Source organism: Passer montanus, unplaced genomic scaffold (assembly GCF_014805655.1).
Source record: "Passer montanus isolate IOZ18808 unplaced genomic scaffold, ASM1480565v1 scaffold76, whole genome shotgun sequence".
Classification (NCBI taxonomy): domain Eukaryota; kingdom Metazoa; phylum Chordata; class Aves; order Passeriformes; family Passeridae; genus Passer; species Passer montanus.
Window position 1 is genome coordinate 3359648 of NW_024372813.1, and position 25482 is coordinate 3385129.

At 59.2% G+C, this 25482-nt stretch overlaps 1 protein-coding gene across 2 annotated transcripts; it reads left to right on the forward strand.

Annotated features, from left to right (window-relative positions):
• The first annotated feature begins 32 nt into the window (after positions 1 to 32).
• TSC22D3 (TSC22 domain family member 3) lies at positions 33 to 16087 on the forward strand. Of its 2 annotated transcripts, none has more exons than XM_039731089.1 (3): positions 33 to 437; positions 14219 to 14270; positions 14829 to 16087. In XM_039731089.1, the coding sequence occupies exons 1-3, from the start codon at positions 115 to 117 to the stop codon at positions 15072 to 15074; spliced, it is 621 nt and encodes a 206-aa protein (XP_039587023.1). In that variant the 5' UTR covers positions 33 to 114; the 3' UTR covers positions 15075 to 16087. The 2 variants fall into 2 exon arrangements, with proteins under 2 accessions (XP_039587023.1, XP_039587024.1); XM_039731090.1 differs by lacking the exon at positions 33 to 437 and adding an exon at positions 13551 to 13939.
• The last annotated feature ends 9395 nt before the right edge of the window (positions 16088 to 25482 follow it).

Genomic DNA, 25482 nt, shown 5'->3' on the forward strand with positions numbered 1-25482 from the left:
GGGCGGAACGGGGACGGGGCGGAACGGGGGCGGGCGTCCTGCAGCCGCTCGCCCTCCGCGGCCCCGGGAGCGGCCCCGGCGGCGCCGCCGTGGCCAGGCGCGGGGCCCCCCGGGATGTCCTCGTCGCCTGCGGAGGAGTGCCGGTCGCCCGTGGGGCTGGACTGCTGCAGCTGCTGCCTGGATCTGGCCAACCGGAGCGGGCTGGAGGAGGGGGCCGGCGGCGAGAACAACAACCCGGGCAGCCCCACCGTGAGCAGCTTCCGGCAGCTGCGGGAGCAGCTGGTCCGACAGAACCTCAACACCGACAAGCTGAGCTCCATCATGCGCCAGGACTCGCTGGAACCCGTCGTGCGGGACCCCTGCTACCTCTTCAACCAGGGTATCTGCAACAGGAATATCGACCAGACCCTGCTCTCCATCCTGCTCCTCTTCCACAGGTGGGTGTCACCGCCAGGAGCCTGTGAGCTGCCGGGGGCCGGGCGCCCCGGGGCAGCGGGCTCGGAGCTGGCAGCGGTGCGGGGCTGGCAAGAGAAAGGGACTTGTGTCACCCCGGGGCTGGGGGGTGTCAGCGGCGGTGGAATCTGGGTGGGGAGAGGCCGCGTCTGGCACAGAGTCCCTACGTGGTGCCAGCCCATCTCTGGGTGCTCTGCCATGCCCGCCGTGCCTGTCTTGTGGTGCCCTGTGTCTGCCGGGCAGTGACAACAGCCCCCAGCTGTGTGTCTTGGCCGCTGGACTCTGTGCTCATCTCCCTGGCTACCTCTGTCTACACAGACACTGCCCGCAGGGGCATGGACAGTGTCCAGCGGCACACAGGCATCGGCCCCATCCTTCGTGGAGAGCGCAGCAGGTTCCTTGGGAAGCAGCTGTGCTGCCTCAAAAGCCATCTTGAGCGTCACTGAGAGCCCGGGTAGGGAGCCCGAGAGTCCCAGTGCCAGCTCCTGCCCTTTTGGCAGCTTCCCTGGCCCTCCCCGGAGTGGACGCAGGTTTGGCCCGGAGTGGTACTTCCCATCCCTGGAAAGTGGCTCTGCCCTGCCCGAGCTGGTCTCGGGGTTGCTCTGGGCAGGCTGAATGTGCTGGGGGCTGCTCCCATCCATTCCCTGGCAGACTGAGGAGGGAGGACTGTGGGGTCTGCCCTGCTCCCTTCTCTAGCAGTGAGAACAGAGGAGACTGAACAGCAGGTCCCAGGTGCTACCACTCTGCAGGCTCCCCGGCCTTGATGAGGTGAACCCCAGAGGCGAGGAGTGGACAGAGCTGTCTCAGGTCCTGCACTGGCGCTGTGTGGGGCTGGCTCTGGTGACAGAGAGCTGGTGACACCCTGTAGGGGAGCAGCCTGTACGGGGTCTAGCAGGTCTGGGTATCCCCAGTTCAGCCTGAGAGAACCGAACTGGGCCAGTAGTGCCGCAGGTGCCCGAGACTTCCAGTGTCTTCAGCAGGTGGGACACGTCCACTACCCTGAGGAGACCTGTGGCCCATCAGTGTGTCAGGTACAGATGTTTGCCTGGCTGGCACGGTGGGCAGCGGCTCTGGGGCTTGCTGCTCCGCCATGGGTGGGAAATGTGCACGGGGAGCAGCACCCACACGTTCAGAGACACCTCGCCCTCCCCTTCCCTCCACACGCGCCGTGGGCGTGCTCGCGGGCTGTGCGCGGAGCGGCAGGCGGGTGGGCGCACACGTGGCTGCCCCATGCGCGAGCCACCCCGGCGCACTCCCGCCTCCTCGCCCAGCAGCGTCTGACGCCGAGAGGCTGCTGCCTCGAGCCAGCCTTGCTCTTCCTGCACTTACATAACGCCAAGCTGCCGCTCAGGTGGGAAGGGAGGAGCTGGGACACCTGCCAAAGCGCTGGTGCCTGGCCCGTACGGGGAGCAGTGAACCTACCCAGCTGAGAAGGAACAGGAGTGAGAGGTTCCCCTCCTCCCTGGGAGGCTGCAGCAAACTGGCACCGTGGGTGAAGGGGAAAGACAGACATTGTCCTCAGCACGGGCTGCCAGGGCTGGGGTCAGAGCCAAGCACCTGGGCGGCTCACTGGGGCAGCCAGTGACAGTGCCTGTGGGCCAGAGGCCACTGATATGGGCACAGCAGGCTGCTTTCAAACTCATCGCTGCTGGAGTGGGATCTGTGGTGCTCCTGGTGAGGTAGGGAGTGAGCAGAGATGCCAAGGGACAAGGATTTCTTTGTCAGTGTGCCTTAGCACTCCTTGCTGCCTGTCTTCCATGCCCTGCTGTGTGATGTGTCCCAAGAGGCTCCATGCGTTGTGTTTGTCACTGGCTGTGCTATGGTGGCAAAGCTATGTCCCTCTGTCACACCCAGTGTCCAGGCACCTTGGTCTGGAGGCTGCCTGGGTGATCTCCCATCACCCCTAGGTGGCACAGCATGGGGGAGCTAGGTGCATGGCCCCAGGCACTGGAGCCAGGTGTGCCCACACCTGTGTTTGCAGTTGTTTTGCTCCAGCCTGAACTTTCTCCTTCTGGGGAATGAGCCAACACATCCAAGAGGAGATAGCATACACAGCAGAGGATTGTGGGTGTCAGAGGAACACCCCGATAACATGCCTGTTAAGGGCACCCTGCTGCTGGCACCAGGGTACCCAAACCATTTGGTGACCACTGTTTTGGCTGATGTGCTCCTACAGCAATACAGGAGGAAGGCAAAGTTGTGTGGATACACATCCTCATGTGTGGCTGACATCCAGGACAGCATGGGATGCCCAAGATCCTAAACCCGGAGTTGAGTCTGGCTCTGGGCCTGGTTGGCCCTGGCTGACAACTCAGTCAGGGTCAGGTCAATGCTGGGCTTCTCAGACAACACACATTTCAGCATGTCTAACCTGTCTCTGGGGGCTTCTCTGGCTGGGTGGTCCCTGCCAGGCTCTCCATGCCCTTTACTCAAAGCAGGGATGTTGTCAGGGATGCACAAGGAAGGCATACTCTGGACCAATTGCCTCCAGGGCTCATGCTCCTGCAGAAAGCCCTGCTGTTTCAGGAGTGCATGGGATCCTGTGCAGAAAGGGCTTCTTCCCACCATGTCATCACATAGGGCATCACAAACTGCTTTCCAGGGAAGTCTCAGCAGTGCCAAGGGACCGTGCGCACATGGAAGCACCAGCTATAGGGAGGACAGCTGCCACCACCCTGGCTGGGCACACCTTCTCCCTGCAGGTGCCAGTGAAGGGGGCAGAAAAGTCTTTGCCATCCCTCTGTAATGCCAACATTATCCCAGACCCAAACACAAGCCCAACTGAGTGTAGACCAGGGAGAGCAGGCCCATGACCACATGGCACCTTTTCCTGGGCCAGGTGGCTGAGGGGAGCCAGGCATGTGGGAGGAGGTCGGCACTGCAGGGGAAGCAGAACGCTGGGCGTGTGCTAGCCTGTGATCCAAGTGGCACTGCGTGGCTCTGGGTGGGAAGAGGAGGTACATACCAGCCCGCTTGCCCACATCAGCCAGCCGTGCCAGCATTCCTGCCCAGCCACTCCTGGGCAACACCTGGCAGCCTGGCCAGCCTGTGCCCATCCTGCTCCAGGCTGTGAGGGGATACCTCTGCATAGCCAGATCATCTGTAGGCACTGCCAGACCTGCTGCTCCATTCAACAGGACCCATCCTTTGGTCGGAGCCATGAAAGGAGCTGAGGGCCGCTTTCTCCCAGGCCTGGGCAAGCCACAGGAGTCACAGGGAGGCAGGGAAGTTCTGTGTGAGGGGCTGGGGAAGCATGAATTTGGGCAAAGCAAGGGCAGCACTGCCTTTCCCGCTGTAAGGTTAGGCCAGCAAGGAAGAGCTGCCAGGGCAGCAGTACCAGAATGGCATTTGTGTCACAGCACCACTTGTTCCTGTCTGTCGGGTGTCATTTTGCGGCAGCAATGCAGGAGGAGAGGAGCCAGGGCATAAAGGGCATCCCGAGGTGGCAGGGCCAGGGCAGACATTCCAGCTGGTTGAGTGGGCTGAAGCAACAAGGACATATTGATGGGTAGAGGGGCCGTGAGTGAGCATGAGAGAGGTGTGGGTGTAGGACTGAGCTGTCCCACTCTCCTTCTTCTGGCCTTGGGACAGCTCTGCCATGGAGGGGGCCGGGAGAGTCCCCCTGCCCTCCAGAACCGTGCACCAGGCTTTCTTTGCTTTGCTCCCACAAGACAGAGCTGCACATGGCCTGATGTGTGGCCTGCAGTGTTGGTTGCAAGCCCTGCACACCACCAAGGTGCTGGGGAGATGCTGTTTCAGTGGCAGGGAGTAGCTTGTACTGCTGGGAGGTGCTGATCTTGGCATACCCAAATCCTCCTACCCCTGGGAAGATGTCAGGCAGGCAGCCAGCTCAGCCTGCTGTGGTCTCCATCATGGGCATCTCAATACCTTGCGACCCCCACCCCATGACCCAGCAGACTTGGGGCCTGTGTCCCAGCAGACCAGGCTCACAGGGGCTCTGCCACAGCACACTGTGTTGGCATGGCTCAGCAGGGCTGGCAGCAGCACATGCCACACCATGCACCATGCCTGTCCCTGCTTGCTCCTGCAAGACCCAGCTCCCTCCAAAAGGATATTCTCAACACTCTTTGGAGTACAGGAGAGCCATTCTCAGCCCCTCCAGCCCCTTGGGAGGGAATCATTTGCCTCTGACCACAAGGCTATGGCCAAGGGGACTGGCACAGATGAGCCAGTCTGGTGATGCCAATGTCAGCTTCCCAGCAGCCTGTCATCTTGGTTCTCTGTGGATTCTCCAGCACTGCCTATCTCCTAGGGCAGGCATTTGGCTCTGCGCAGGCAGGTGTCCCAAGGTCAGGCAGGGATGACAGCATGGCCCTATGGGGAAAAGGTTGGACAGGATTTTTTCCAGCTTTGAACTTTAAAGATGAGGAAGAAGTTGGAGCTGAAGGAGGCTGCAGGGGTCTGCCCTGATCCCAGCATCGTGCCTCCTCTCTCCAGCATCACAGTATCCTTTCCTGGTGAGACATGGCCTGATCCTGGACAGTCTCTGCTGGGACCTGACACCTCCTCCTTGGCCACTGCCCAGCACAAAGAGGGTTAAAGCTGACTCTGTACTTCTGGGGAGCACCGTGACCTGCATGGGACCAAAGGACTTGGAAAGGCTTGGGATATGTGTTGTCAGAGCCTGGCAGCTGTGTGTGTGCCCAGGGGACGTGACCGTGAATGGATCCGGGTGCTTTAAGTGGACTGCCAAGGCCAGTGAGGCTCCAGGTGGATCCTGCTCTTGGGAAGGACTGAGACCCTGTTGGTAGAGGACAGAGAATCACAGAACTCATTAGGGTGGAAAAGACTTCTGAGGTCATCATCTCCGACGTTACCCTAGGGCGTGTGTTGGGGGAAGAGGACTGGAGAGGCGAGAGAGGCTACAACCCATTCCAATGCTTTGCAAGTGAGCTCTGAGTTATATTTATCCAGGTGCTGAACATGGCTGGCTTTGGGACAGGAGATCATCCTCTGTCTGTGTGCTGAGTTTTATATATATATTTGAGGGGGCTTTTGCTGCAGAACAACTCTAGTGGCAGAGAAGAAACTCTGGGCCCTTCAGACTCCAGGATCAGAGTGGGATCCAGTCCTTGCCACCCCCACCTGCAATTCCCTGGGGATGGCAGCCCTGTCCAGATTGGCAGAGGGTGGCAGATGCCATGGGGCAGGACAAGATGTTTCCATGTCCTTTAGTGAGACCATCACAGTGATATATTTGTGAAAAAGAGCAGGACTGCTTGGGGTGGTTTGGAGGCAGGGGATGGTCTCAGGTTGTTCCCAAGGGCTGGCACAAGCAAGTTGGGATCTGGCTGCTGAGATCAGGCACGCAGAGAGCCTCGGCAGCCCCACAGGTATACGTCCTGCCAGGAACCGATTGTCTTTCACATTGTTATTGTTCTGAAATGTCAGTGACGGCAGGGTTTCAGCAAAGGTCCCTGATTTGAAATGCCCGGGATTCCATGCAAAGGCCAGGCGGGGTATTAATAACCGTCTCTGCTGAAGCCGTGCTGCCCTACGTGTCCTTGCCTGACCTCCTGTGGGAGCTGGCTCACGCGCCAGCCGAGCACAGCTCCTCTGTCTCCAGCCCCCGCCGGGTCAGGTCTGTCTGGGCTTTGCACCCCCAATGGGGTTCAGCCGTCGCTCGGATATTGTGGGGCTGCTGGGGCTCTTGCTGGGACTCCGCTCAAGCATTGGGCCAGGCAGGAGAGCACCAGGCTCCAGCACCTGGGGAAGGGGCCAGTGAAGGGCTTGAGGGGTTCCATAAACAGGGCTTATTCTAGGCTGGAAGAGCAGATTTGGGTAGCGTAGGGTGCGCTGCACTGCTCTTGCAGCTCCCCTGCCTCTGTCCTCATTACATAACGAGCTGCCTCCCAGTTAGTGAGCGGGCACTCCTGCACGCTGCAGGGCAGCAGCTGCCAGCGCCTAGCAGGGCTCTGGGGCGCCTGCTCCTGCCTGAAAAGGGGCCTGGGGTTGTTTCTGGAGGATGCCAGAGGCCCTACTTTGGGGTTCCTCTCTCGGGCTGAGGATCCCTGCAAAGCTGAAGGAGAGGCTGGGGGAGGCAGAACCCAGCCTACCTGCTGTGGGGTGCAAGGGCACCGCGTAGCCCTCGTGCTGTGGGAGGTCCCTTCAGTGTTCCAACCACCTGTGCTCTATCCCCACCCCCTGAAACTGGACCAAAAAAGAGCACCCAGGATGTGGGGGTGACCCAGTTGGGGCTGTCCAGGATAACACAGTAAGCTAAGAAGCAAGGACAGTTCTGGAGTTCAGAGCCATAGCTGGCAGGAGCGCCGGGGCAGGGCACAGGTAACCAGGAGGCAATAACACCGAGTTCAATGACAGCACTCCAGCCCAGCCCCTGGGTGTGAAACACTTTGCTCTGCAGACAGATTCGTGGATTAAAGCTCTGCCAAGGGTTCAGCCTGCAATCCTCCCTGGGGCTGGACATGCCTGGTCCATCGGAGCAGGTAGCATGGGGGGTTGGCTGCACTGCCCCAACAGCCAGGCATGGTGCTCAAAGAAAGCTGCAGGGTTTTCACTGGGCTGTGCCATGCCTGGCACTCTCACCTCAGCATTTGGCAGCTGTGGGACCCTTTGTGGGGAGCAGTGAGCTGCAAGGGTGCCCCACAGTCCCTGGCAGGGCACCCACTGGGGTGTCTGCACTGGGTTGGCAGCAGCAGCATGGGGCTGGTATTGCCAAACACCAGCAAAATAGGATGTTTGGCCACATGATCCAGGGCTGGTAACAACCAAATGAGCCTTTTTAACTCTTCCTCTCCTATAGCAGCATGCCTGGGGAAGCTGTGACTCTGGGGGCTTCCAACATGGTGAGAAGGGAACTGGGTCCTCTCTGGCTTCCAACACGGCTGAAACTGGGTCCTCTCTGACCTCCCCTCCTCACACTACTGCTGGGAGGCCACTGCTGCTAGGGGCACAGGAGGAAGAAGAGGGTCTGGTGACAAAGTTAAAGAAAAATTGCAGCTCTCAGCAGGCTGGCTTGAGGGTGTGCACTTGCATGCTAGAAAAAAACAGAACTGGGAGTACAGCCAAGTACCTTTATCAGAGGAAGCAGTCAGCCCCACAGCTGGACACAGGAGCCTACTAGGGCTCCCTCCACCACCCCACACTGCCTCCAGCCTGACAGGTTGGAGGAGTCTCCACACCACAATCCCTGCCCATGCCTGCTGCCTGGTGGGGTGGGTCACCTGTGTCCCCTGCCCATGGCCACAGAGCTCACTCTGTCTCCATTGGGCATGAAGGGAAGGAGGACATGTTCCCTGTCAGCCTTCCCAAGGGTAGGTTCCCCTCTGGCCTTCCCTCACTGAAACCGTCCCTGGGCTTCCCCAGTGTGGCAGGGGCCACCGCCTCTGTGCAGGCCACACTTGACTCTGGTGTCCCCTGGCTTGAGACTGGGACCAGGCAAGGCCAGCAGCACCAGCTCTGCAGGCAGGGGGTGCATCCTCACCCAGGCATGTTCAGGTGTGCCCAGGAGTGGTTACCTGCTGTTCTGGAGCAGCACATGCCCTGGGTTGGGGCATTTATGACCCCGCCAGGGCTCTGATGGGCATGACCTGGGTCCCCATGTCACAGGGTTCCTGGTTGCATGGGATTTCTGCATGTCTCACACAGCACCTGGGAGGCACCAGCTGAGCTGGAGGGTAGTCCCAGGCCTCAGGGAGCAGCTCAGCCAGGGAATCTCCAGGAGGAGGAAACCAAGATCTGGACAACTGGTGTGCTCTGGCAGTGCTGGGCCCACAGCCCTTGGGACTGACACAAAAGCTCCATGCCAGTGCCATAGGGCAGGCAGTTGCTGTTCAGGATGCTGGGATTCTGCGGCAGATGCCTCAGCTGCCTGTTTCCCCATGGGCAGCCCCTAGCACTACCTCTCCTTTCCCAGAGCCAGGATAGAGCTGCTGGGCAAGACCTGGAGCTCCTCAGCCCTGTCCCACACCCAGTCTTTCCTGCCACAGACAACCACAGGCCCCAGCCATCACCAGTGTCCCCAGCCACACTTCCCTCTGCTCCTGCAGGGCATAGCTAGGATGCCCTGGTGCTGGCATTCCCAGTCCCTTGGCTGGTACCACCACAGTTGCAGGATTTTGGGCCATGACAGGCAGAGTTTTCTTAGCTGTGTTTGCAAGCAGTAGCTTTTCCTCTCCCACTCTGCTCTGACCCTTGGAGCAGGAGATCTGGCTCTGCAGAGCAGCCTGGGCAGCCTTGGCTCGGCGCCTTTCCCAGTTTGCTCTCCAGTGTCTCTGAGGCCAGGCTATAAACATTTCCCACGCCTCAGACCCTCTGAAGGGCCTTCCTCCCATTGAGCTGAGTCCTTGGGAGAGAGCAAGCCAGGAAAACTGCCATGGAGCCATGAGCAGAGCCTGGAGCAGGCCGAGAGCCAAGTCTGGGGAGCCCTGAAGCCCCAGCCCCGGGGCTGCTTCTGAGCCCCAAGCACCTCTCAGCTCTATTGGCCACTACCAGGACAGGAGCATCCTTTGGTGTGTGGCCCTGCAGTGCCTGGAGCAGGTCCAACACACAGGGCTCAGTACAAAAGCACAGATTGTCCCTGGGGCGGTGGGGAGAGGATATGTCCCCTGACCCACAGCACTGCACAGGTGTGGGATGCCAGGCAGCAAGAGATAAATCTCTTGTCCTCCTCCCTATCACCCCTTGCTCAAGCCTGGCAGAGCTCTGTGGTGGCTGCAGAGCTCTAAGTCCCATTGCTGAGGAGGGAGTTGTCACTTAATGTCACCCAGTAGGGGGCTGGCATCTTCTGGCTGAGGCACAGGCTGTGTAAGGGCTTGGGGGCTGCTGGCAGCTTTGGGGTGTCCTGCAGGGCCATTGCTGGGGTGATATCATCATTGGCTGGTGTCGCCACCTCTCCTCACTGCTTGATGACAACCGTGGGTGCTTTTTTCCCCAGAGAGCACAACAATTAGTGTCACAACTACCCTGTATTGTGGCTGCTGTCGCTGTCACCAAAATAACCACAGGCACGAGCCGGGCCTGGCCGGATGAACCTCCTGTCACTGTGTGTAGATGCAGGAGGTGCCATGCTGCTGCCTCAGGGGTGCAGTTCACACCACTGGCCCCTCTCAGCCACCACTGGTGCCGCAGGGTAACTGTTCCCAGAGCTCTGATGCCATAGGGTATCTGTGAGTCCATGGTGAGCTGCTCTTTAGGAAGAGCAAGGTGGTGTGTTGCCCACCCTGCCCTACTTGGAGGAGCAGGAGCAGGTGACAGGGGAGGAGGTGGCTGCTAGCTGGTGTGTGCTAGGGCTGTGGTGTGCTAGGAAAGGGCCTCCTTGGGGTGCAGCTGAAGCCCCAGGTAGGACCCTGCTGTTGTGGGGGCATTGGGGCAACTCAAAGGGGCTCCTGGGGAGAGCTGGCACAAAGCAGGATCCAGCAGAGCTGGGAGCTGCTGCTCCTACTGGGGAGGTGCCAGCAGGGCTGCAGGTGATACCTGAGCTCTGGGGGTGCCCTCCCACTATGCAGGGGCACACAGAGCTGCCCTGTGCCATGCTGCTGACGCGGGTGTGCAGGCAAGGCTGTGCATCAGCTGTTAGTCAGGGCAGGGTGTGCAGGGGGTGCCGGCAGCGCTCCTGCATCTGCATGCAGAACAGCAGCAATTGTTTGGCACACAAAGTGTGTGTCACAGGGTCACAGAGGCCTTCAGGTCGGAAAAGACCCTCAAGATAATCAGCTCCAGGTACTAAACTAATGTGCTTGCACATGTGTGCAAGCAGGGTGCACCAATGTGCACATGCATGTGCAGGGTGTGCCCTGTGTGCAGAGCACATGCTCGTGTGGGCTGCAAACACACATGTGCATGCAGGGATGTGGGCATGTGGGTGTGCTATGTGTGCATGCACATGTGCAGGCAGGACTTTCTTGTAGGGGCTGCAAGGTGCACCGTGGTTGTGTGTGCCCCGCGACACGTTCAGGAGCCCCACCCCCAAATGAGGTGTGGGGCTGCGAGGGGGGCTGCAGCCCCCTGCCCAGCCTGACTTGCCCTGGCCACTGGCTGCATAGAGATCCCTCATTTACTGAATGCCAGGAAAGAAACATCTGCTTCTTCATCCCTCTAGAGCATCCCTTGCTGCGGCCTCTCGATGGCCAACAGCATCCTGCCCAGCCTAGGTGAGGAGCCCATGCCCTGAGCAGTGATGCGGGCGGGGTTGGGTGGAAAGACCCAGGAAGACTACAGAGAAATCAGTGACTTACTCCGGTTTATTTTTGCAATAGTCCCAGCTCCATGGGAAAAATATTGGAGGTGGCAGAGCTGAAGCAATCTCCCCCCAAAGCATTTTCCAGCTGCACTCCAGCAGCTGCAGAAATATTTGGGGTTTTTTGGTGTCTGAGTGCTGCATTAGAAAGGTACCAGGCAGGGAGCAGGAACCTCAAGCTGTGAGACAAGGACCACCAGCCAGGCTCTGGTCTGCCGGTTCTGGAGCCCTTGGTCCCTGCCACTAAAGATGTTAGGGCTTCCTTTGGGAAGGAGGCTGAACCAGGACTGGGGCGGCCATATCGCAGGAGCTGGGGACACAGGCACAGCTGCCAGGGCTGAGGGCAGGCTGGGGTCCACCCACCCCATCTCCCTGCTGTTGACACCTCTCTGCAGAAGACAGGAGGTGGCACAACTGCGTGAGAAAATGCTCTCCCCATCTCTCCTGTCTTCTCCCCAGTGAAAGCAGCATGTTTCATGAGCTGCAGTGGCAAACTCAGTCAAAAGACCCCTGATGTGAGTGGTCTGGACTTCTCCCAGCAGGGGACAAAGCTGTGTCCCAGGGGCTGCCACCAAGCCCACCACCAGCCACTCTGGGGACAAGTGCACAGAGAGGCCTTTCATCTCCCCAGGGAGGGGGCACCCGCGCAGCTCGGGATGGCACACTGGCCATTGGCCTTGAAAGGGCCAATTGAGTGCAGCTGAGGTCATCTCCCAGCATGTTTACCCTGTGGCTGGAGCCCCTGGATGCAGCCAACACCCAGGCTGTCTCTGCCATTGCAAGCTGGGGGGACGCAGCCACAGGCAGAGCCAGCATCGCTGCTAGGAACAGAGCGGCTGGAACAGGGTCACAGGGTGGCATGGCCTTCCAGCCACCATACTCCCCGAGCCTCTTCAGAAGGAGGGACTGGTAAGTCGGGCCTGGTATGGGTGAGGGGAGGAGCACAGGCCAGCCTCGGGGCTTGGGGGACAGACACCTGCCTACTCTCTTGAGTGCCAGCACCCTGCTCAGCCCCTATTCAGCAGCTTTGCATGAGCCGGAGTAGTGCTGACACAGGGGGATGTGCATAATTCCTGCCCCCTCCCAGGCCCACCAGGGAGAAGATGCTTTCTCACATCCCGACCTCAAACCCACATGTCCCAGGGCACCCAAATATGCCCCCGCTGCAGTTCACAGACAGCACAGCATCCTCACCCTTCTCTGGGGTGGGGTTTGTGGAGAGCTGCCTGGCGAGGTCTTGCTCCCAGCAGCAGCTGTGTTGCACTGTGCCTCAGTTTCCCTTTCTGATGGGGAAAATCCACTCTGCTCTCCCTCCCTGCTCATGGAAGGGGCACAGCAGCACACCCACAAGTCAGGGTTCCTTGGCCTCTCCCAACAGCGAAGTGCCAGCCACGATCAGTACCCCTAGATCTGGGTGCTCAGTGTCCTTTGTAGCATCCCTGGGGTGCACATGTCCTGCCAGCATTAACTCTTTCTTGGATACTATGCCATGTGTGGGGTCTGCCATCCAGCATCAGCCTCGCCATGCCCAGCAGGGGATGAGCCCCCGGAGTCAGGGGCGGCAGGCAACCACTAAGCAAAGTTCCCCCAGGTCCAGAGGGCAGAGATAAGTGGGCGGCCGAGGGCAGTGGAGGCAGCTCTGGGTGGGCAGTGCCACCGCAGCCCCTGGGATGTTGGGGGCGTTTTAGGACCCTGCTTCCACTTCTCGGAGGAGACGCGCTTGCTCTGTGTATGAATCGCCGCGTGGACGCGGGCAGGGCCGGCCGTGCCCGCGGGGCTCACGCGCGAGTGCGCGCACGCGGGGACGCGCTCCGCCCAGCCCCCGCGCGCTGCAGTGCCGCGCGTCCGTTATGCAACGCTGGGCGGGGCCGCCGAGCCGGGGCGCGCCCGGAGCGCGCCGGGTTGGGCCGGGCCGCGGGCTTGGTCTGTAACCCCGCACTGTTCTGCAGCCCGGGGAGGGTGTTTAGTGCTGCCTTGGTCTGTAACCCCGCACTGTTCTGCAGCCCGGGGAGGGTGTTTAGTGCTGCCTTGGTCTGTAACCCCGCACTGTTCTGCAGCCCGGGGGGGGGTGTTTAGTGCTGCCGAGTTTGTTACGAACCCCGATTTAGTTCTGGACCCCAGGCTGGTTCTGCATTGCATGGTTGTTGTTCTGCAACCAGGGCGTGTTCTGTAGCCGGAATTTGTTCTGCATCACAAGGTCACTCTGTTGCACCCTAGATTTCTTGTTCTTCACACGGGGTTGGCTCTGAACCCTGGACTTGTTTTTCTCTGTACCCCGAGTTCGTTTTGGACCTCTGCTTTGTTTGTATCCGGGGACTGTTCTGCACTCTGCGGTGTTGTTCTGTACCCCGGGTTTGTTCTCTACTCCGCAGTTGTTGTTCTGTAACTTTAGGGCGTGTTCTGTACCCTGGGTTGGTTTTGCACCCCGGGTTTTCTCTGCGCGCAGGTTTTCATTTCTCCTCCCGGAGTTGTTTTTTACGCCTGGGTTGTTTTTCTGCTCTGGTTTCTGTTGTCACTCCTGTTTACGTTTGTTTTACAGCCCCGTTTCTGTAATGCACCCCGGTTTTTTAGCAATCCCTTTGTTTTTCACTCACGTTTCTATTTTGCACTCCGGGCTCTATTTTGAATGCCCATGGCTCCTCTTTCCCTCCTGCCTCCCTTTCACAGTCACGGGCTCTCATTGTGCGGGACCTGCAGGCTGCACCTCCAAACGCAGACCGGGTTCATGCCTGCTCCCAGCCCCCAGGCAGATGCGTGTGTCCCCCCGCCTGGGAGCCCGGGAACACAGGAATGGGATGCTGAGGCTTGTGGGCTATGGGGTGCTGCACTAGGGGTGCCGGGGGTTCCAGGACTCTGCTGGCAGACGAGGGGTGTGGAGTGGGGGTGCAGACTGAGTGGGACACGGTGCTGAAGCGCGGGGCCCGTGCTCTGGGACGGCGCCGCGCTGTGGTTTCAGCGGGGGGCTGCAGAGGGAGCAGCTGCGAGGGGCGGAGTGCCGCAGCGGGGGCAGTACCGGCGGGCGGGCCCCGCCGCCTCCGCCCCTCCCGGCAGGGTGGGCGCCGCCGATATAAGCGGGGGCGGCGCGCAGCCGCCGGCACTGCGTTTTGCTCCGTCCCTGCGAGTGTGTGTGCCTGCGGCCGCAGCCATGAGCACCGGCATGTACCAGTACCCCATGGAGGTGGCTGTCTACCAGCTCCACAACTTCTCCATCTCCTTCTTCTCCTCCTTGCTCGGGGGGGATGTAGTCTCCGTGAAGCTCGACAACAGGTAGGGACAGCCCCGGTGCGCCGCGGCGTCCCCGCCATTCGCCGCAGAGATCTGGGGAAGGGGCGTCTCGGTGTCCGGGGGTGCTGCTGCGAAACCCATCGATGAGGTGGGGGGCATTGCCGCTCCGGAGCGAAGGACGTACGCGACCGGTGCCTGAATTAAGGAATTCCCTTGGGGAGGAGGGCGATGCACTGGTTGAGGGGGTGGTGTCGCCGTGCACGGACCCCTATGGAAGGGAGGTTTTCGGTGCTGACCCTCGGCCTCTCCGCTCTCTTCCAGCGCCTCCGGAGCCAGCGTGGTGGCCATTGACAACAAGATCGAGCAGGCGATGGTGAGCTGCAGCGCTGCCCCCTCTCCCCCACACTTTCCCCGTCACCCCGCGGGTGCTCTGCACGGGGATCGTCTTCCCGCTCCCGGGTGGGTGCTCGGCCCAGGGTGGGGGGGTCTCTCTGCCCACGGGGGTCCCCAGTCCCCGTCCCGCTGCCAGGCAGAGCTGCTCTTTGTCTGCGACCGCCGTGAAGCTCATTGGTTCCAGCCACTCCGCAGTGCGCAGGGAGCGAGGGTGGACATGGAGGGGGACTTTTGGGGTCTGGGGTTGCCCGAGCCGGGTTCCCTGGGTGCTCGGGAATTCCAGCCCCCCAAATGCCAGAGTAGGTGAGGGGGCTGGAAAGTGCTTCTGGATGCAGAGAGACCAGAGAGATGGCGGCTGAGTGAGCTCTGCTGGATGAGCACCAAGCCCTGGCCAGGGTTCCAAGAGTGAGCTGGGGAGGGATGGTCCTTGGGAAAGCTTCTGCAGCATTTGGCATTTGCCCCAGCACTTGGGAACAGGAGGGATCTACTCCCCGGGCATTACTCTCCATTGATTGGTCTCTTCCATGGCCTTTTGCAGGATCTTGTGAAAAATCATCTGATGTACGCTGTGCGGGAGGAAGTGGAGGTCCTGAAAGAGCAAATCAAGGAACTATTGGAGAAAAACTCCCAGCTGGAGCGTGAGAACAGCCTCTTGAAGACCCTGGCCAGCCCTGAGCAGCTGGAGAAGTTCCAATCCCGGCTCCCAGCAGAGGTCCTGTGCCCTGAGGAGCAGAGCCCCGGGGTGGCTGCCCCGGCCCAGCACTCCGGGGGCTCTGCGGTGTAAGGTGGCTCTGTCCTCGGGGTGGGCAGAGCCACAGAACTCTTTCTACTTAATCTCCTGCAAAATCGTTTCCACCTTCATCTCACACGAAGGACTGCCAGATCCTGGCACTGAGCCGAGGCCCCTTGGGCAGCCCTGGCCAGCCCGCAGAGCCAGTGGCCGTCTCCTTCATGAGGATGCTCTTCTGCAAGGAAGACAGGGGCAGCTGACCCCCCCCTCCCCATCCAACTGCCCGCCAGGTGCCAGGAGGAGATCTGTGGTACCTGTCCTGGGCTCTGCTGAAGAGCAGAGCTGGGCAGTCGTTGGCACCGTGATGGTAACTGCGGTTGGAAGGAGCGCACGCCAAGCCCCAGGCCACATTCTGCAGGGGGGGTCTCTTTCTGGCAAAGCCTGGCACTGGAGGGAGATCGATGTTTAGTGAGCAAAGCAGATATGTCCCGCAGGCCAACCAGGAGCCTACTGGAACCTGACCCAGACTGAGCAGCACCAGGGGTGGCAGCTGCAGCGTAGACCGTGGTCGAATGCACAGCAGTGTGGGGATTACAAGGAAAAAAAGCTTGTTTTGTTAGTTTGGGCATCTTCTGTAGCTGTATCTCTGTATAAACGTGCGCACAAGAGGTGCCTCTGAGGCTGTGGGGTGCCCGCTCTGGGTCAGCCATGCCCATCTCAGCATCTGGGGAATTCGAAGGCAGACTGGAAGGGTGAGCACCTGTCAGTGGACAGCCAGCTGTTGCAAGTGGCACCAAGGAGGGGGCAGATTCACTCCTCTCTGGCATCCCACCTGACAGAACCATGCAGCAGTGCTGGAAGGATCTGGACTGACTACTGGGCAGAGCCACAAGGCAGGCTGTCCTCTAACCCACTGGGGTGGAGGAGCCAGCCCATGTTCCTGGGCTCCCCTCTGTCCCTGGCCTGTTCTCTGGGATGTGACGGGACATTGCTTTTGATGTCAGAAGCGGTGACACTGTTGTGTAAATCTAGATAGAAATGGCAATAAACTCTACTTTTTATATATACCCATGCCCCAAGATGTGTCTGTGGCTGGGAAGAGGTGGGAAAGTGGTGACACTGGGCAAGAGACTAGGAAATGCTAGAATGGGACTGTTTGGGATACTGGGCTGATGCTGTTCCTCAGCTGGGAAAACCTGGCAGCTCCCCACCTTTGCAGTGGGGTTTAGTTCCCCTTAGATGGCCCTGACTGAGCCAAGATGGATTTTTTTTTTGAGATATCAGCAGGCAGCCCCTTCCAGGGGCTGGATGGGTGACCTAGGGAAAGTGTTGTGAACCTGCAGATCTCTGTTCCCTGTGTCACACCTGTACAGGGCACAAGCAGAAAGGAGGCTCTTCTCAGGCTGTGTGGAGCTGTATGTACCCCCAGCTCTGCTCTTTCTCTGGTGTTTTTGTTTGCACAGCCATCATTGATATTTTTTTGTTTGGTTGGGGTTTTTTTAATTTTGGGCCATCTCAAAACATATGAGAGTAAGAGGATGGGTCATCTGGATTGAACAGTGCTGGAGAGGGGTGGGGAATGCCCCAACCCTGTTCTAGGGCACAGCCAGCTTTTGATTCAGCCCCATGGGGTAAGTGAGGGAGGGTAAGAAAAACCCCAAACCCTCCATCTCTGGGGCTTCTGCTGGCTACTACAGGTTAGAGCCTGGAGGTGTTTGTGCAGAGCCCCAAGCTGGCAGGATGTTTGAAGCAAGGTGCAGTATGCTCCCCTGGGGTTTTCTAGGGACACAACTCCTGGGCCATCCGGAGCCCTCCTTGGGCTGGCAGTGCCTGGGGCCAGGGAGCAGGTAGGTGGCCATACCCTGTGGTGCAGCAGCACAACTCCACACAGTTTTGTGTCTCTGCTGTGGTGAGGGAGGTTCTGCCCTAGCCCTGTGTGAGTCACGGAGCTGGAGGTGGTTGGCACCCTGGAAACGCTGGGTAAACAACAAAACACAGGCTTGAAATCATTATTTGGGTGGCTTTCTCCTCCCTGTTCTGTCTGTCTCAACACGATGACCCCACAGCAGCCTTGTGCAGGCACCCTGCAAGTGCTCTAGTGCAAGGGCGCACGCATGTGCCTTGTTGAGTGCATGTGTGTGATGACTTTCCCTCTGTGTGTCTGATGACTTTTCCTGTGTGTGTGTTAACAGGTTCAGGCTCCTCTACCATGTACATACACATCCCTTGCACACATGGGCACTGCAGCAGCCTGTGGGGGACACACACAGTAGACCCCCAAGTGCTGCCAGCCTCTCAGGTTTACAGCTGCTCCAGGAAGGGCCTTTCCACAGGGCAGCTGGATCCAGCTGTGCTTGCACTGGCCAGGTCGCTACGGTGGGTGTTGGGGTGCTGGGAAATGGTCTGGCCATCCTTCTGGCCCCTCTTGGCTGGGGAAACTTTGGCCTGCAGCAATGAGCTCTGTGCCACATTTGTTCTAATTGCACCCGTCAATCCAGCTGCGTTCAAAGGATGCAGTGATGGTGTTGGGAGTCCTGTTTGCTGCCTCTCCCCATCCTCTGTCCTGTCCCCACAGCCTTGGGGTGCTCATAGCACAGAGGCAGATGGGGACAGACTGTGGCAAAACCCGCTCATTGCAGCCACTCGCTCCCAACCGCTTGTTTCAGAGCTCAGCCTTCCTCCCACGGGTAGGCAGAGCCTTTCCCATCCTGTGGCGTGGTGTGACAAAGTTCCAGCCAATGGCACAGGGAGCCCTTACAGAGCCCCCACCTCCCCAGTGCCCCACGGTGCTCCAGGGGTTAATGAACACCCCAGCATCCTGCACCCCTGACATCCCGCACCCGGCCTCCCCTGGCACCCAGTGTCTCCCAGCCCAGCCCTGGATCCACCCGACTGGCTCAGCTAATGGGAATGACAGAGAAAAGGGCTTGGGAGGCGCATGCTGCTGCAGAGGGTGGGAAGCCTGTGTACGTGATGCTTAGTGCAGCGAGCGCAGGTGAGCAGCAGCCTGGGAGGGGGTTTGGGGCAGCACAGGAAGGGCAGCAGGATTTGAGGGTCTGCCCGAGGGTCAGGATGTAGGGGAGACACCCCTAGCCCTGCATGTTCTCACTCATTCACTGTGTTCTCCTGGGGAGATTCCACTCCAGCCAGGCAGAAGGGCCTTATGCAACATCCCTCCCTGTGGCTCAAACACTGTGTGCCTCCCTACTCCTCAAATCGAACATCATGTCCCAGCCCAGCCCAGCCCTGCGGGAGCTTTGCAGACAGATGCATGTGTGGGATTTTCCACGCGTGCATGTGTGGGATTTTCCTTGGTGCCCGGCACCCTCACGGATCCAGGTCCGCCCACCACAGCTGCCCAGGACTGGGGCAGAAGGGGAAGCTGTGCTGTGCAGTGCAGTGGAGGCTCTCACTGGAGAGTGGCACAAGCTGTGGAGCCAGCCCTGACCAAGCTGCAGCTCGGTGCCATGGGGGTTGGTGCCTGGTGAGAGCAAGAACCAGCTGGAGCCTACACAGGCCGCCAGGGTGCTGGGGCTCTGTGTGCAGCAGCCTCCCAGGACACCTGAACAAGCATTCCATGAGCACTGGCACCGCCCCCCCCTCCACCTGGGACAGCTGGAGAGGGAGAGACACAAGTGTGAGGATGCATCAGCAACAAGCCAAGCATGCAGAGCCCATCCCCCAAGAACCAGTGCAGCAGGGTGGGTGGAGGGCATGGAGGAGCTGCACCAGAGCTGAGGGTCCTCTTCTAGCCCATCCCCACAGCTCACCCACCCTTCTGCTGTGCCTCAGTTTCCCCTCTATTCTCGTCCCCTGGGAAGGGGGTTTTTCTAAGGTTGGGTCAGGCTGACACCCGAGCATGCCTCCAAGCAGTCCCAGCTGAGTAAGAGGTCTCAGGCCTCAATGGCAGGCAGGCCACAGCCCAGAGAGAGGGAAAAGAGCTGTTCCCAGCATATGTGCATGCCAGGAGCTGCTGGCAGGGCTGCCCACCACAGGCACACTGCAGCTGTGCCCTTTGCCAGCACTGTCAGCCCACGGGCAACCGTGGGGTAGTGGCAGCACATGCCAGAGCAGCACAGGCAGTCCTTGCAGAGCGGCTGTTGTCCTGGTGCTGTGCCGCCCTTATGTAACTGGGGAGCTAGCCCAGGCCTGTGCCCTCTGCTTAGGGCTGAGACAGGACCCAGCAGTGCCAGCCAACAGCCCCCTCAGGGCTTTTGGCCCCATCACAGGTCACAGGGCTGCCCCCCACTCCCAGGAACGCTGCCAACCCTTGTCCCCCACAGCCCCCGTGGGATGGGGACCTGGCAGAGCCATCGCAGCCGGCTGCAGAGGGCAGCGGCTGCCCGTGCCCAGGGCTCGCTGTCAGGGCGGGGGCCGGGGCAGGGCTGCTCGGATGGATACGCAGTGTTCCCTGGCAGTTTGTGTCCCCGGCACCCTGCCCTGACACCCAGCCACAGGCATCTGTTGGTATCAGGAAGTGAAACAAACAGCAGGCAGTAACCTGACAGCAAGACCGCAGCCACCCCAGTGTGCTGGTGCACTGCACTCCTGCTGAGACCTCACCACCACTAGCTGCCCGTGGCACAGCACCTCTCCCTGCCCTGAGTACTGCTGGGGATGCCTAAGGAGAGCAGCTGGCTCATTCTCTCAGTCCTTAGGTATCCTATCTACATCCTCCTGTGCTGCAGCATGAGTTTTCCCTTTGGGAAAAATAAAAATAATTACATGGTTTGTGGCCTGTGGGCTGCAGCTGTGTCCCCAGCCTGGTCAAATCCTGGGGAGGGACAAACCTGTCAGCAGGGCGTGTTGCAATAGGACAAGTAGGACAGAATTAGACTGGATATAGGAAAGGAGTTTTTTACAATTAGGCTGGTGAGACCCTGGCACAGGGCGCCCAGAGAAGCTGTGACTGCATCCTGGAAGTGTTCAAGGCCAGGCTGGATGGGGCTTGGAGCAACCTGGTCTAGTGGAAGTTGTCCCTGCCCATAGCAGGAGGGTGGAATAGATGACCTTTAGAGGTGTCTTCCAACCCAGATCATTTTGGGATTCTGTGATTCTATGACACTTTGGTCTGGCTGGGTCCAGCTGTCCCTGCAGGTCCCTGCCTGTGGCACAGGGGTGTCATGCTTCTGGGAGCCAGACATGCTGGCTGCTCTGTCATCCCCACCCAGCTGGAGAAAGGGTAGCCCAGTGAGGAGCCATCAGCCCACATTCTGCCATGGGTCAGCACACAGGGAGGCACAGCTTTGTATCCGTGGTGAGGTGGCTTTGTGTGCAATGCTCTGGACAGACACTCCCCACAGCTGGGACAGCAGTGGGACCTGCTGTAGCAAAAGGACTTCAGATTCTCAGGTAGAAAAAAGGTCAAACAGCCCCAAGGAGACAAGCTTAGAGGATGAGAGAAGAGGGAAGGGGATGGAGTGTGTCAGATTGTGCTAGGGAAAAGCAGGAGATACTGTCAACAAAAGTTGCTGAGGCAGATGGAAAACAGGTGGGTCAGGCAGGAGGGTGACAAGAGTGCAAAAGGCACAAACAACCTGAGATCCCTCCTGCCTGCCCATGCCAGAGTCAGCGCGACAGCTCTTAGGAGGTTAATGGGATCATTAGTGGCGATAAGGAGGCAGCTAAGCAGTAAAATGTTCCTGAGAAAGTGAACTTCCTCATTCCAGCCAAGAAAGGGAGATTGGCTCAGAGCAAACAGTACCAGAATAAACAACTCAATTAGAAACAGCAAGTTCTCGAACCCAGACAAACAACCCAGGCCCAGAAGGTTTCATGTGGGCAGAGCCACGCTTGGAGCAAGCACTTCCCCATGGGACTGTCACTTAATGAATGAGCACTTGGAGTTACAGAAGGTGCCAGGGATTAACTAGGATTTAGGGGCCTGGGGGACCTAGCCAATTTGCTTTAATTGATCATTAGAAACAGCATAATCCCCAGGAAAATCAGTGTGGGAAATCCGGGTGCCAGGCTCCAGACTTTGTCAGGACTTACAAGAGGACACAAGTCGCAAAGGGGTTGCCTGCATTGGAGAAGGCTTTGCAAATGAGTGGCTTATCTTGTACCTGACCCTCTGGGGGCTGCCATGGCCTGTCTCAGTCCCCAGCTGCCTGGGCAGTGCCCTGCCTGCAGAAGCAGCTGCCCACACTGCCTGGCTCCCAGACCAGAGGGCAGAACAGAGGGACAAGGGTTGACCTGCACCCTGGGTAAGGCTGACCTCTCTGCCTGGTTCCTCCACATCCCACTGCCTCTCAAGCCCAGGGCTGCCTGCAGGCTGTGCTGAGGCAGGGATAGGCAGCTTGTGATTTTGGTATGGGTGACACTGGGGGCAGCCCTGTGCCAGGTTTACACCAGTTCCAGACACTGACCTGGACATTTCCCCCTGAGCTCAGCACTCAGGTCTGTCTGGTATCTGAGGTCTCTCCTACCACCCTTCCCAGCCCAGTCAATGATTACCCAGGATGGAGGTTACCCAAGAGCCACCAGGACAGTAACAGAACACAAATGGCATTGCCAAGTAAACACTGGCTGTGCTGGACAGGGCAGGGTGCCAGGTCCCGACAACTTCTGCACAGCTTTTTGGTGACAGCCAAGGTGTGTGAGGCCACCCCACTGCCAGCTGGTGATCTGCTGCAGTGGGATAGAGCAGAACTCCAGAAGGCCCCAAGCCCCTCCCTGCCCCTGCAAAATCAAGATCTTATTGTCATTGGGAGTCAGCTGTAATGGCCCCTCTGCTCCCACTGGAGGCACTGGCTCCTGCCACCACGGACTGCTGCACTGGAGATCAGGGCCCTGGCACAGGATCACTCCAGCTGGTTCTGCCACACAGTGGTCAAGCATTTTTGTCATGTCTGAGCCCTCCTCTGCCCCGCACCTCCCTGCCTGGGCCTGGCCTGCTGCAGCCACCAGCTGTAACCCTGGCAGGGCTAGGGCTTGGCTTCATGGCAAGAGATCTCCCAGCTCTGGGATCACAAGCCAGAGTGATTTTTTGGCCTTTGATTTTTGCTGTGCAGCCACCCTGGAATTTCGGAGAAGGGGACCTCAGGGTGAAAGCCTCACTGCAGCAGGCACCACGGGTACCCAGGTCTTGGAAGTGATAGCAAGTGGTGGGCTGCAAAAAGTCACTGCTGTCCTGGAGAATGGATGGGCTCTGTTTGTACTTGCACAGTGCAAAGCAGCACAACGCTTCCAGTCCTTCCCCTCCATCCCTGGAGAAACTTCCCTCTCAACCTTCCTGCACTCTCCTATCAGTCAATTCAGTAATTCTTTTGTGCCCGCAGCAGAAGATACACTGGCAAAGTTAAAGATAGTCCTTGGCCACCTCTGAGCCAAACACAGCTAAACTTCCTGTCCCAAAGGTCCTAGAGATGTGAAATGGGACTCCTGACCTGCTGGGAGCATTCTGGTGCTCTGGAACAAGGAACATCAGCGTGGTCCCATTTTTAATGAGCAAACTCTGGTCGAAGCTTCATCACAGCAGAGCTCCTGTGATGCTGAACAACCTGATGCTCCTGAACACCCCCGTGCACTTGGGAAAATCCCCCAAGGGTGCTTGAGCCAGGGTGATGCAGGCAGGTTTGTCTGCGGGTCTGGAGGCCCTTAGCTGCCCTGGCCTCCTCTCCAGCCCCCACAGCATGGGCTGACCATGAGTGACAAAGGTGATGTGGTGGCAGGGGCATTGCAGCTGGGTTAGTACCCTGGGGAGATGGTCCCACGGTGGGAGAGCAGGCAGAGGGTGGCCACTGCCAAGCGTGAGGCTGATGGCTGCAGCCTTGCCAGCAGCCTGTTATTCATTCCCCAGGAAGGAACCTTTGGACTGTGGAAGGTTCGAGGCTCAGGGAGAGCAGGGTCCAGGCTGGGCTCTGTCTGTCTGGCCTCTATCAGCGAGATGACTGCCAGGCTGGGAACTCCCGCGGGTGAATGCATGGCACAGGGGCTTTTACAGGGTGAGTGCATGTGAGCAAAGGGCATGCAGGGCCTTGTCTCTGTCCCAGTAAGGTCCAAGCTGCAGTGCCATCCCATCTCAGTGTGAAGGGGCTCCATCAGCCTAACGACAGCTGCAGAGAGAGGAGAGAGCAGGAGAGCTCGCCCTGGGTGTCTCCAGGCTGTCTCCATCCCAGCACTGGCCCCACAGCAATGCACCAGCCCCTGCACCCCGGACTGTGCTCACGCGGCCGCAGCAGCAGCAGCAGCAGCCCCTGCCCTGTGCTTGGCAGAAGGAGGGGACCGCGGGCACTGCGGCTGCGTGTGGCTTCCAGTCGGGACCAGCTTCCTGCCATGGCAGCTCCCAATTAAACCAATTTCTTGGATGGCTTCAGCAATGCAGAAGCCGGAGGCTTTGTAGTTGTGCAGCCTCTTGGGTCACCCCCAGGGTCTCCCTGTCCTCCCGATGCCCTCGCCATCCCCAGGGCAGCACCTGCTCTCTTGTGTAACACGTGGCCTGATCTCCTGGGGCAGTGCCTCCTCTGGCCCTGCTGCTCTCCATAAGCCTTTTTGGGAACATATCACAGCAGGAGCCAAGTGCTGGGGGACTGTCCTAGCCTCACCAGCACAAACAAGGCAGCGCCATGCTGGGATGTGAGCCAGAGGCACCTCTGAAGTGGCTGCCTGGCCCAGGCACCACTGGTGCCAGCCCGCTGTGCCCAGAAGCTGTGGCACCAAGCAGAACTGCACATCAAAGCCCTTCTTGCCTCAGGGCCCCACACTCTGGCCAGGCACAAAGAGGGAGTGGCAGGGAAGGCAAGCAGGCAGGGCCAGGGTCCCCATGGGGCTGGGGCCAGGGAGTCAGGTGCCTCCTCTCTCTGAGCACCCCCTTCCTCTCGCCAGAGCTCAGGTACTCAGAGTGGCTGGGGTGGAGTAGGGACAGGAACACTCTAGGGGCCAAAGCAGGGCTCACAAGCACAGCCTGCACGGATGGCCAGGAATGAGGCAAGTCTTGAGCGGGCTGAGCCAGTCACCGCAGGACACAGGAGCTGCACTCCCACAAGCCCAAAACAGATGGACAGACAGCACAGTGGCAGGGATCTGTGCTGTCTAACCAGGAGGATGCAGAAAACCTCTGGGGTATGACGGCAGTGAGACAGACACAAACGTGTCCTGGGCTGGGTGGGACAGTGCTTGGACAAACACCAAGGTCCCTTGTCAGTGCCAGTGGTGCAGGAGCAGCTCTGGGGGCACATAAGACATGGGCTTGGACCACCTGGCAGAGAGAGCCTCTGTGGCAGTGGCAGTGGTGGTGCTGCTGCTGGCCGTGGTGTCACCAGCACTGTGGGACACTACACTCACACAGGGACACATACTCAGTCCTGCAGCCATGGCACTGACACATACACACATGTGCTTTAAGCCTTGATGCTCTGGCTCCATGCTCAGTGGGACCAGAGCATCAAGGTACCCCAGGCAGCCTTTGGGGTGGCTGAAGGCTCAGGAGGTGCAGGTGAGACACTGCTGCACACAGAGCAGAGTGTGAGCAGTTTAGCTGCTGCAGCTGCACTTTGGGAATTTGGGTCCAGTAGCAGACAAGGGGCAGAAATCCTTGGTGCTGACACAACCCAGAGCTCTGGTCCCTCCATGGTACAGGGGCTCAGGGATCAAGGGGAGCAGGGCCAGGACCCAGGCCAAGAGCCTGAATGGCAAAGCACTGAGCAGCAGAGGCTGCAAGCTCCTTAGCTGGGTAATTATTTTTATTGTTGTTATTATTATAATTACAATAACAGCAACAGCTACAGCTGGCTGCCGTTGCATCACTGCTGGCATCATCACCATTGTCACTGGAGTGGGAAAGTGACACCCCAGGGCAGGAAGTGCCTTAGCCAATGCCCATGCTGTCTGTCCCTCTCTGAGGGTATTCACAGCAGTCTGCCCCTCCCTCCAGGGGCCCACAGCCCGGGACTGTGCTCTGTTGCATGCAGGCATCAGGACTGAAGAGGACCGATGGGTCGGGAGATGAGCTGACAGTTCCAAAGCTCCCTGCTGATCCCAGGGCTGTGCCTCTTCCCCAGGTCAGTCCCTGCCAGGGACCAGCTTGCTCTGTCCCCAAGGCCTGGCATGCTGTCATATGGGGTTCAGCCAGAGTGGGTGTCACTGCTCAAAACTCTGACAGGGAGGATGCCCTGGTCATGGGACTGGCCCACGTGTCTTTCCAGCTCCGCTTCCACCCCAGAAAAGGCTACTATTAAGGAGGGATTGTTAGAGAATTAAGGGTTGGAGCAGCAAGCGGGCCTGGGCTGTGGGCTGCAGACGGCCAGGGATTACCCTGGGACAGCAGTCTGGTGCCAGCACCGCTCCAGCCAGAGCTGGTGCTGCCAGAGAGCTAAATCCAAAGTGCTGGAGCCCAGCCCAGCTGGCAGTGCCCAGGCTTTGCTCCTTCAGGAAGCTGGAGCAGGGATGCTGCTCACCTCTCTCCTTCCATGTCACCTGATCATTCTCAATCTACAGGTCCTGGAGGGGTTCTGCTGCACAG